Source organism: Gymnodraco acuticeps, unplaced genomic scaffold (assembly GCF_902827175.1).
Source record: "Gymnodraco acuticeps unplaced genomic scaffold, fGymAcu1.1, whole genome shotgun sequence".
Taxonomy (NCBI): Eukaryota; Metazoa; Chordata; class Actinopteri; order Perciformes; family Bathydraconidae; genus Gymnodraco; species Gymnodraco acuticeps.
In genome coordinates this window covers 1-12154 of record NW_022990320.1, presented here as the reverse complement: position 1 = coordinate 12154, position 12154 = coordinate 1, and the positions used below count along the sequence as shown (strand labels likewise).

Below are 12154 nucleotides of genomic sequence, written 5' to 3'. Positions count from 1 at the left end.
TAAACTTTTAATGACAAAGTGTTTCTGTTTCAGCTTCAGATATTTAAACACACTCATATATTTCAATATAATATATCATCTAGAGCAGTGGTTCTCAAATGGGGGTACGCGGACCCCTAGGGGTACGTTGGAGTACTGCAGGGGGTACGTGAGATTTATTTTATGTTTTCTGCATGTAGGGGAGGAAACGTATACAAAATGTACACCACCCCAAATTGATCATGTTGTTGATAGTGCTACAGATGCGCTGCGAATAAAATTAGACTCTGTTGCTCCTTTGAAAAAGAAGAAAATAAAACAACATAGATTAGCTCCATGGCATAATGCCGAAACCCGCAAAATAAAGCAAAAGTCGAGACAACTTGAAAGGATATGGCGTTCCACTAAACTTGAAGAATCTCGTTTAATTTGGCATATTACTCTCAATGAATATAAGAAAGCACTGCGTAAAGCGAGAGCAGCCTACTACTCTTCATTAATAGATGAGAATAAGAATAATGCAACATTTCTTTTCAGCACTGTAGCCAGGCTGACAGAGAGCCACAGCTCGATTGAGCCTTCTATTCCCATAGCACTCAGTAGTAATGATTTTATGTGCTTTTTTAACGATAACATTGTTACTCTTAGAAACAAAATGAATGACCTCTTGCCTTTGACCAGTATAGTGTTATCAACAGCTCCCGGAAACGTAAGTTCTAATATTACACTAGATCAGGGGTGGCCAACCCGCGGCTCTCGAGCCGCATGCGGCTCTTTGCCTAGTTTCATGCGGCTCTTCAGTTCATATCGAATTGTATGTGTGTGAGTTTGGGGGAGAGACACTGACTCCGCACGGTGTACCGATACTTGAAAGGTACCGCGATACTCTGCCGTTAAAAACGTTACGATTCCTCCGTTTCATTAGTATCGGTACTTTAAGAATGACGGGGAAAAGTACTCCGGTGAGAAAGCGCCGTTTTAATAAGAGCCGTGTGTGTTCAGCGCTCTGCTTCCACTCCCCTGCACTGCAGCCGTGCCTGCAGTCCCTCCCCTCTCGTGCACATGCTAAATCCATCCCCTCTCTCGTGCACGCGCTAGCTGCCAGAGCATGTGAGAAAACAAGAAGCATGGCTGCAAGTGGGAGTGCAACTGCCGCTGCGCCTCAGCTTGTTGACAAAAAGACGCCAGAAGCGAAATTTGGAAGTATTTTAGCTATATTTCTGACAGTGAGGGCAAGCCTACGGACACCACGAGTCCTGTCTGTGAGAAATGTATGAATTCTTGTCATTTATTTTATTTATTGTTCTCATTGTTTAAAAGTTTGTGTTATGGTTATGGTTCTTGTGTGAAATAAAGCACAATAATTACATTTAAGACTGTTTCCCTTTTTTTAAGAAAAGTATCGAAAAATAATCGGAATCGCAATTCTTGACTTGGTATCGAAACCAAAATGTTGGTATCGTGACAACACTAGCTACTCCTGACAGTTAAACCTGATAGTTAGTAAGTCTGTTAAGTACTGAATGCTGATAATTCTGACGTAATTTGGCCGGTCAAAGTTGTTTGGGCTCGGATAAAATCGCTCCGTTACTTTTGTCCCGTGTTACTTTCGTCCCGTGTTACTTTCGTCCCGGCTCTCCCTATACGTGTGTGGTGTCAGTATGAGAGGATGACAGCGCGTCTAATTTTGATGTGGCCCAAGAGCCAATCACAATAATACCTGCGATGCAGTGAACCAATCACCTATGAGGGGGGGAAACCTATCGTTGATTAAACACTATCCAGTGTTTCCCCTACCATTGTCTTGGAGGGGCGCTGCGCCCCGCCAACGGAGCCCCGCGCCCCCCCCTGAAATTCAAGGTGTTTAAAAAATATATATTATTATTTTTTTTTATATATATATATATATATATATATATATATAGCACCAAATTGCAAATAATCTATATCTACTGTCACGTTTCACATTGAACATGTGCTCTTTAATTAAATAAACTAAACACTTTCATTTTAAGTTGTGAGTTTAGTGTTTTTGACCCTAAGAAACACTGATGCATTAATCAATAACAATAATCCACAGCTCCTCTCTCTGCTCCAGAGGAATTAAAAAATATATATCCCAATGCCACAAAAATGCATCAGTGACGTGGTTGAAATCTTGTCTCCAGAAAACAAAAAACTGAAACAAGCGGTATCAGTGACTGTGTGTTTGATGTGGCTCTTTGCAGTAACATAGACAAAATGTGGCTCTTAACCTCTGACTGGTTGGCCACCCCTGCACTAGATAGTAAACTAGAATGCTTTTCAGCCATAAACCTTGAACAATTAAATTCAATGATTCTCTCTTCTAAACCATCAACGTGTATGTTAGACCCAATTCCAACTAAGCTGTTGAAGGACGTTTTTCCATTAATTAGCACTTATTTATTAAATATTATGAATATGTCTTTATTATCAGGCTATGTTCCACAATCATTCAAAGTAGCAGTGATAAAACCGCTTCTTCAAAAGCACAACCTCGATCCAGAGGTTTTAGTCAATTATAGACCTATTTCTAATCTTCCGTTCCTCTCAAACATTCTTGAGAAAGCGGTCGCAAAACAGCTGATTACTTAAAAAACAATGATTTATTTGAAGATGTTCAGTCTGGCTTTAGAACACATCATAGCACAGAGACAGCTCTGGTTAAAGTCACAAATGACATTCTAATAGCCTCTGACAAGGGACGTGTCTCTATTCTTGTTTTGCTCGATCTCAGTGCTGCATTTGATACTATCGACCATGATATCTTATTGCAAAGACTAGAGCACTTAGTTGGCATACAGGGAACTGCTTTAGACTGGTTTAGGTCCTATCTATCTGAACGCTCTCAGTTTGTACGTGTCAATGATGAAACTTCCACGCAAACCAAAGTTAGCCATGGAGTGCCACAGGGCTCAGTGCTCGGACCTATTTTGTTCACATTATATATGCTTCCGTTAGGCATATTATAAGGAATCATTCTGTACATTTTCATTGTTATGCGGATGATACTCAACTATATTTATCAATCAAGCCTGATGAAATTAATCATCTAAATAAAATTCAAGACTGCCTCAAGGACTTAAAAACGTGGATGACCTTAAACTTTTTGATGTTAAACACGACCAAAACTGAAGTTATTGTACTTGGCCCGAAGAATCTACGAAACAAATTATCTAAGGATATACTAACTATGGATGGCATTAATTTGGCCTCCAGTGAGACTGTAAGGAATCTTGGTGTTATATTTGATCAGGATTTATCCTTTAACGCCCACATAAAATCAATTTCAAGGACCGCCTACTTCCATCTACGTAACATTGCAAAAATCAGGCATATCTTGCCTCAAAACGATGCAGAGAAACTAGTCCATGCATTTGTTACTTCAAGGCTGGATTATTGTAACTCTTTATTATCAGGGTGTACCAAGAAGTCAGTCAAGTGGCTTCAGCTGATTCAAAATGCTGCAGCTCGTGTACTAACCAGAGTTAGGAAAAGGGACCACATTACTCCTGTTCTGGCTGCCTTACACTGGCTCCCTATAGAACACAGGATAGAATTTAAAATTCTTCTGAGCATGGGCGGCGCCAGGATTTGTTAGCTGCAGTAGTTTAGCAGTTGCTATATGACAGCACAGCATTGCTAGTTAATTTTCAAAATAAATAAACAAACAATACCAGTGGGCCAAGCACGAGCCTGTTCATATTGTAGCGTTCACCGCTATTCAAGATCACAGATCACACGAGCCTTCAATGTCCAAAACGTTCTCTTTATTTTCTGGTATTGATGGCCACAGCCACGCCTTACAGAACCAATCAATATATAACACTCATTATGACTTTCCCCCACACTCGAACACAACTCCTACCGTCTCGTACTCCACACACACACACACACACACACACACACACCACACACACACACACACACACACACAACACACACACACACACACACACACACACACACACCACACACACACACACACACACACACACACACACACAGCAGAGCCACTCACCAATGGGTCACATCTGTCAGAGCAGGACAATGCATCTGTTATTGTGGTTCAAAGCAAAAGCGTCTATGATCTCCTGCTCATCAAGGGCTCGTGCACGTTCTGCGTTGATGGACAGCAAAGCCACATTGATATTCCTTAAGTCCCCGCTGTTGCTCCTCATGTAGTTTTTGACACGCCGTAAACCAGAAAAGCTGCGTTCGCAGGTTGCAGGCGTGACAGGCAGTGTGACCGATATACACACAAGTCTGTGCAAATCAATAAATGCGTCCTTGTATGGCCGGAGAAGCGAGAGAAATTCGTGCGTGGTTTTCACAGTGTGTCCCTGCTGCTGCTTTGTTCGGTCAAGGAGCCGTCGAACTTGGTGCAGTTCTGCAGACAGGTTGTCCGTGTTTACCCCATAATACTGGGCCATGGGTGACAGGTGTTCCATCTCAAGGAATGACTCATGTGCTGGGTTTAAGGCAGACGCGCCCTGTAGAACTCCACAAGATTCAGACGAAAACCGCCTTTTCATTTCATTGACGAGTCTATCAATGACAGGGTAGTAGCAGTGCTTTCGGATGTCATCAGAGGAGGTGAGTGGTGGACGTGTTGCTGCTGGAGCATCAACTACAAACCCCTGTAGGTGGCTTGCAGGCTGAGGCTGACGTCGCTCTTGTCTCAACTGGAGGAGGAGGATGCCAGTCTTGATGGAGAGGGCTTGTGCTTTGTCCAAAATTTCATTCCATGATTTTTCGTTTCGCTTTTCGGAGAGGGATGTAATTACCGACTCAACGAGATCCGTAGCAGATGCCAGTTGCAGATCTGGGGACTGTATATAGTCGGACAATAATTTGGTGGCCCGAAACATATCCTCAAATAGAGTGAGTTGCACAGCAAAGTGAGCGTCGATCAGTGCCTTCACAGCTCGAGCTTCTGTCTTCCTGCGAGCGCGTGACTGCGTGATGACCTCATCGAGCGTGGCATAGATTGCTGGCAGTGTTTTCTGAATGGCCCACAGTGCTGAATACTGACAAGCCCATCTAGTGTCTGGCAGCTTTTTTAGTTCAACCGGCTTTTCTGTTGGTTCAAGTTCCTTTTGTTTTTTATGGAAAATGTTGTGCACGACAGAGCCAGAAAATAAATGATACAGCATCTGCACAACTTCAAAAAAATCCCCTGCTGGTCTTACATTCTTGACGCAGTCAACTAAAACTAAATGTAGCCGGTGGGCATGGCAATGTACATAAAGGGCCTGTGGCACCTCCTTCCGAAGCCTCTCCTGCACACCGTCAGTGCACCCCGACATCACAGCGGCACCGTCGTAGCATTGGCCAATGCACATGTTGTGATCAATGTTGCATTTACTGAGCGTCTGTTTGATCGTAGTAAAAAGAGAATCGGCGTCCAGTCCATCAGCTGGGGTGAAGTGAAGGAACTCCTCCTGGATGCCATCGTTATGTATGTAGCGCACTGCCACAGACACCTGCTCCTTTTGACTCACGTCTGTGCTCTCATCCACCATCAGTGCAAACGCTCCAGCTTCCTGTACTTCCCCACTCATTTGATCCCTGGCCATATTTGCCATCAGCTCAATGAGCTCATCTTGTATGTCGTGGTGTGAGTACTTTGCATTTCTCGGATTATCGGATATTGTTTTTGCCACAGTTTTGTCAAACTTGCCAATCAGGTCTAACAGTTCGATGAAGTTCCCCCTGTGTGATGCTTCACCCTCCCTGTGCCCTCGTTGTGTAATGGTTTGACACGCAATGTAACGCAAAGCTTCCACAGCTGCCCGCATATATTCCCTGTTGTCACGCACACTTTGTGAATGTCCCTCGCTGAGTGCGGTGCTGATTTTTGAGCCACTCTCTTTCCTTAATTTAAATTCAGACCATGCATCCATGGCGTATTTATGTCCTCCACTCACATCATGTGTAAGGAATGACTGCTTAGCTTTAACCCAGGTGCTAAATCCGTCATGGGTAAAGGCGGTTTCTTTATGGAACCGGCGTCCTTCATGAGCAAAATGCCTGCAGGCAAAACAAAATAAACTGTCCATAGTCACTGAGTACTCGAGCCAAGTATATTGCTCGTACCATCGACTATTAAATGACCGCATTTGCAGTCCGTACTTCTTGGTCGGGTATTTTCTCAGCATAGGACGTCTTGGTCCATCACAGGCTGACTGGCTGATGTCAATGACGGTGTGGAGGGGAGCAGCGCTCGTTCCACTGCAGCTCGCGGTAGCAGCTAGCTGGTCCTGCTGCTGCGGGTGCAGCGGGTCAGTTGGCGGGGGCACCTGTTCTTCGTGGTCCCAATCCTCCCGGTTTTCATAGTGGACATCGGGATCCTTGTGGATAGCAGGGTTGTCCGGCTGGACCGGCTCCGTTGGAGATCGCGGTCGTTTACGCTGACTTGTGAGAAATCTTTCCATTTTCGATCTGTGTTCACATCATGGTTCACACACTGAGAATTAGAACAACATTAGCCAAGTAACAGTTCGCGCTTTAACGTACAACGACCCCTGATAGATCTCGCGAGAATGTGTATAAATATAGATACATTTTCATAACAGAACAATGGGGTTGCTAAGCCGTTGCTAGGCCAATTTTTGGAGTTGCTATAGCAACCCCCAGGCGCCGCCCCTGCTCCCTCCATCTGACAGGAGGGAGCCTGGTTGAGCTGAGACTCCACGGAGGGGAGTGTGTAGGGGTAGGGTGTAGGGCGTGGTTTGGGATTGGGCCTACATGTCAGCGCGCTCCTCTCACTCCTGTAGCTCTTCCCATTGGTCCGTTACGCTAAACGGAACCCGGAAGTGCTTTGTTTTGATCATGCAGCTGAAATGACTGAAAGTGGAGCTCAGGTAAAAACAACACGTGTTTCTAACAACAACATGTGATTAATAAACGCATATTAAGTAACATATCTGCGTTTTAGCGGCAGCGTTACGCGATGACTTCACTTTGCAGGAAGTACACGTGTATCTGTTAAAGTGAAATACAGTTAAAGTGCTTTAGTTTGATAATGCACATCATGCTAATCCTTACATTTATACAATCCAGACTTTATTAAAGCATCTTTGTCCCGGTCAGATCTGACCAAGAAAGGCACAACATTAAAGCAAATAGAAAAGTAAATAACAACATATTTACCATCGTTTTAAAACCCTTTAAAGAAGAATCTCTGGATGAATCCATGATGATCAGAATGATCTGCTTTCTGGTTCTGACTGTCTGTATCCAGGGTTAGGGTTAGCTACATGCTACACTAAGGTCTGTTGGTTAGGGTTAGCTACATGCTACACTAAGGTCTGTTGGTTAGGGTTAGCTACATGCTACACTAAGGTCTGTTGGTTAGCTACATGCTACACTAAGGTCTGTTGGTTAGCTACATGCTACACTAAGGTCTGTTGGTTAGCTACATGCTACACTAAGGTCTGTTGGTTAGCTACATGCTACACTAAGGTCTGTTGGTTAGCTACATGCTACACTAAGGTCTGCTGGTTAGCTACATGCTACACTAAGGTCTGTTGGTTAGCTACATGCTACACTAAGGTCTGTTGGTTAGCTACATGCTACACTAAGGTCTGTTGGTTAGCTACATGCTACACTAAGGTCTGTTGGTTAGCTACATGCTACACTAAGGTCTGTTGGTTAGCTACATGCTACACTAAGGTCTGCTTGGTTAGCTACATGCTACACTAAGGTCTGTTGGTTAGGCTACATGCTACACTAAGGGTCTGTTGGTTAGCTACATGCTACAACTAAGGTCTGCTGGTTAGCTACATGCTACACCAAGGTCTGCTGGTTAGCTACATGCTACACTAAGGTCTGCTGATTAGCTACATGCTACACTAAGGTCTGTTGGTCAGCTACATGCTACACTAAGGTCTGTTGGTTAGCTACATGCTACACTAAGGTCTGTTGGTTAGCTACATGCTACACTAAGGTCCTGTTGGTTAGCTACATGCTAACTAAGGTCTGCTGGTTAGCTGCATGCTACACTAAGGTCTGCTTGGTTAGCTACATGCTACACTAAGGTCTGTTGGTTAGCTCCATGCTACACTAAGGGTCTGTTGGTTAGGGTAGCTACATGCTACACTAAGGTCTGTTGGGTTAGAGGTTTAGCTACATGCTACACTAAGGTCTGCTGGTTAGCTACATGCTACACTAAGGTCTGTTGGTTAGCTACATGCTACACTAAGGTCTGTTGGTTAGCTACATGCTACACTAAGTCTGTTGTTAGCTACATGCTACACTAAGGTCTGCTGGTTAGCTATCATGCTACACTAAAGGTTGTTGGTTAGCTACATGCTACACTAAGGTCTGTTTGGTTAGGGTTAGCTACATGCTACACTAAGGGTCTGTTGGTTAGGGTTAGCTACATGCTACACTAAGGTCTGTTGGGTTAGCTACATGCTACACTAAGGTCTTTGTTAGGGTTAGCTACATGCTACACTAAGGTCTGCTGGTTAGCTACATGCTACACTAAGGTCTGTTGGTTAGCTACATGCTACACTAAGGTCTGTTGGTTAGCTACATGCTACACCAAGGTCTGCTGGTTAGCTACATGCTACACTAAGGTCTGCTGATTAGCTACATGCTACACTAAGGTCTGTTGGTCAGCTACATGCTACACTAAGGTCTGTTGGTTAGCTACATGCTACACTAAGGTCTGTTGGTTAGCTACATGCTACACTAAGGTCTGTTGGTTAGCTACATGCTACACTAAGGTCTGCTGGTTAGCTGCATGCTACACTAAGGTCTGCTGGTTAGCTACATGCTACACTAAGGTCTGTTGGTTAGCTACATGCTACACTAAGGTCTGTTGGTTAGGGTTAGCTACATGCTACACTAAGGTCTGTTGGTTAGGGTTAGCTACATGCTACACTAAGGTCTGCTGGTTAGCTACATGCTACACTAAGGTCTGTTGGTTAGCTACATGCTACACTAAGGTCTGTTGGTTAGCTACATGCTACACTAAGGTCTGTTGGTTAGCTACATGCTACACTAAGGTCTGCTGGTTAGCTACATGCTACACTAAGGTCTGTTGGTTAGCTACATGCTACACTAAGGTCTGTTGGTTAGGGTTAGCTACATGCTACACTAAGGTCTGTTGGTTAGGGTTAGCTACATGCTACACTAAGGTCTGTTGGTTAGCTACATGCTACACTAAGGTCTGTTGGTTAGGGTTAGCTACATGCTACACTAAGGTCTGCTGGTTAGCTACATGCTACACTAAGGTCTGTTGGTTAGCTACATGCTACACTAAGGTCTGTTGGTTAGCTACATGCTACACTAAGGTCTGTTGGTTAGCTACATGCTACACTAAGGTCTGTTGGTTAGCTGCATGCTACACTAAGGTCTGTTGGCTTCTTCATTCATATGTGGCTCTTCACTTTTGCTCTAACACTGTAAATGTCTCTCTATGGGACAAATAGAGGGATTCTGATTCTGAAAACACAGATTGTATATATTCAATAATTCACATTGAAAATAGAGAAGAAGCAGGTAGAGAAGGAGCAGGTAGAGAAGGAGCAGGTAGGGAAGGAGCAGGTAGAGAAGGAGCAGGTAGTATATAATCAGTGTGGGATGTGTCTGCAGCTGTTCGCCCGTCTGGAGGCTCGTCGCTGTCTGAAGGACATCGAGAACAAACTGTTTCCTGGAGACGGAGGACCTGAACCCGGTGAGAAAAACCACTTCCTGTTGATCATATAATCATTTAACACATACAGTCTGAGCCTCAGGAAATGAGCTATGACCTGGCATCATTCATCTCTTCTCTGAGAGTCATGTATTTGTATGCATGGTCCTTGTTGAAATAAACACATAATACTTATCCTCTGATTGTTCTCTGTCAAAGTGAATTGCTAGTCTTGTGAGTGACAGAGACATTAAGGGTTTACCTGTCAGGAGGTTGATGATGGGAAGGAGGAGCAGCTGTTCCTCTCATGAACACACAGAGACTGAAAGCAGAGCTTCTCTCTCCTCTGAGGAGGAAGCTGCTCTGCTCCTGAACTTCAGATCCATCTCACTTTATACTGACTTTCTTTATTAAATCGAACAAAAGACACACGTTGTCCATGAATCCTCTCTCAGTGTCTCTGAAGAGTTTCCTCCACAGAGACGTCACATGACAATTAACCAAAACTCAAATGATAAACTGGAGGCGGATGATTGATGATTGACTGTGATTGACAGGTGAGGTGGTGGAGCTGTACGGACCAGAGGGGACAGGTGAGGTCACACTCTAACAGGCTCACACGCACACACTCTGATTGATGGCAGGTCTGACTTATTGAGTGAGAGAGAAACCTTTGACTCTTATGGCGTCCCTGCAGGGCCTCGCACGGCTAGTACGGTATGGTTAGGCCTTGGTAGGCCAGGCTCACTTTATGCTGTGTCTCCACTCCATTACAGTTTAGTAGCTGGGGCAGTAACTATGGTAACGCAGTGTAGGCGGAGCGATCGGCGGGCGGAGCGACACTGCATAAAACTGCCGTGACGTCATCTTCAATGCGAACCACAAAGCCAACACAGCCGTTAGCTGTTAGCACTCAGAGCTCACAGCTCCTCATATCTGTTCAGAAACTAGACAGAAGTGAAACAAGTACAAACCACAGACTGCCTGTGTCATGGAGAATACAGTCGCTGCTTTATTTATGTCTGTAGGCCGTTGTTGTGAGTGTGGACGGTCGGAGCATATATAACGTTAGCTTAGCCGGTCTCCATTTAGAAAACACGCATTTTAAAAGGTGTTTCTCTGCCGTCTGTCTGCAGACTTGTCAAAGCATTAATTCATGGTTTGTACTAACCGGTATCAGTATGTTGTTACTTCGGCATCATTTTGAAACGTGTATTACAATTAAATCACGGTCAAATATGTTCATCTTGTTGTAGTTGTAGCCCCCTTGCCAGCGATTCTCTCGGACCAATCAGCAGTTGAGTGTTTACGTCACTAGTATAGTTTAGCGTATTCAGCCCGTTGTTGGAGGGCCAGAAAAAAGGTGGAAAAGTCGCCCTGAGCCGGAACTCGCCCAAGTGTCAAAGCAACAAAAGCGGTGCTGCGTGCTGCAGTGGAAAAGCGCCATTATATCTCCACAAAAGAAACAGGAAGTGTGAGCTGGCGTCATCCGGGTTCAATAGAATATATAGAGAGTATAAACCGAGGGTTCTGTTGGGAAATCCTGAACGTCCTCTTCTAATATCAGAGTAACGTGATAACAAAGCTTTCCCAACTGTAGCTGTGAACATGGCAATAAGTCTCAATTTGGAGATTTGGAGAAAAAGTCTGAATTTTGAGAAAAAGTTGTCAAATTTTGAGAAAAAGTCAAAAATGTTAGATTTTGAGGGAAAAAAACTATATTTTAACCATTTTAGAAAAGTCAACATTTTGAGATTTTCAGAAAAAAACAATATATATAGAAAAAGTAATTAAAAAAAGAAAAAAGTCAACATTTTGAGAAAATGTCAGAATTTTGAGATTTTCAAAAAAGCCAACATTTCGAAAAGTCAAAAACAATATTTTGACCTTTTTAGAAAAAGTCAACATTTTGAGATTTTGAGAAAAAAGCCAACATTTCTAAATGTTGAGCAAAGTCTGAATTTTGAGAAAAAGTCTCATTTGAGATTTAAAAAAAAAAACATTATTTGAGAAAAAGTCGTCACATTTTAGAAAAGTCAACAGTTTGAGATTTTCAGAAAAAAACAACATTTTGAGAAAAAGCCAACATTTCAAAATGTTGAGAAATGAAGAAAAAAACAACAAAAAAACAAACATGTTCTTAGCAGTTGTTTATAACTGTTCATTGTTTATTTGTATGTATTTTTGTATGATGTTACAACTTCTTGCTTGGGCAATACTGTATGTAAATATGGTCATGCTAATAAAGCTTTTGAATTGAGAAAAAGTCTGAATTTTGAGAAAACGTCAGAATGAGTGACGAGTGAGATTTTTCTAACAGAAATGAATGCACTTGATTTGATGAGAGTTTCCTCCCCCCTGCAGGTAAGACGGAGCTCCTGTACCACCTTCTGAGTCGCTGTCTGCTGCCTCTGAGCGCCGGAGGGCTGGAGGTGGACGTTGTGTTCATGGCACCGATTATAGTCTGGACATGTTAAGACTGGTCAGCATCCTGGACAGCAGGCTGAA

At 43.4% G+C, this 12154-nt stretch overlaps 2 protein-coding genes across 3 annotated transcripts in view; one reads left to right on the top strand and one right to left on the bottom strand.

Moving 5' to 3' along the window:
* LOC117550654 (zinc finger MYM-type protein 1-like) overlaps nucleotides 1-6684 on the bottom strand; it is a 31210-nt gene extending 24526 nt beyond the window's left edge. For both annotated transcript variants that reach the window (XM_034223126.1, XM_034223127.1), the window contains exon 1: nucleotides 4022-6684. In XM_034223126.1, the coding sequence (XP_034079017.1) occupies nucleotides 4038-6437 (2400 nt within the window). In that variant the 5' untranslated portion in view covers nucleotides 6438-6684 and the 3' untranslated portion in view covers nucleotides 4022-4037. The remainder of the gene's footprint in view (nucleotides 1-4021) is intronic.
* A 55-nt stretch (nucleotides 6685-6739) lies between these two features.
* LOC117550657 (DNA repair protein XRCC2-like) lies at nucleotides 6740-12131 on the top strand. The gene is made up of 4 exons (XM_034223133.1): nucleotides 6740-6866; nucleotides 9607-9688; nucleotides 10204-10239; nucleotides 12011-12131. Exons 1-4 carry the CDS (start codon nucleotides 6846-6848, stop codon nucleotides 12121-12123), a joined length of 252 nt encoding a protein of 83 aa, XP_034079024.1. The 5' UTR covers nucleotides 6740-6845; the 3' UTR covers nucleotides 12124-12131.
* The last annotated feature ends 23 nt before the right edge of the window (nucleotides 12132-12154 follow it).

What these genes read in the sequence shown, in the direction of transcription:
- LOC117550657 (XM_034223133.1), top strand. Translation starts at nt 6,846, where the DNA reads ATGACTGAAAGTGGAGCTCAG. An exon ending in TGACTGAAAGTGGAGCTCAG is followed by an intron (nt 6,867 to 9,606) that starts GTAAAAACAACA and finishes ATGTGTCTGCAG; the next exon opens with CTGTTCGCCCGTCTGGAGGC. An exon ending in AGACGGAGGACCTGAACCCG is followed by an intron (nt 9,689 to 10,203) that starts GTGAGAAAAACC and finishes TGTGATTGACAG; the next exon opens with GTGAGGTGGTGGAGCTGTAC.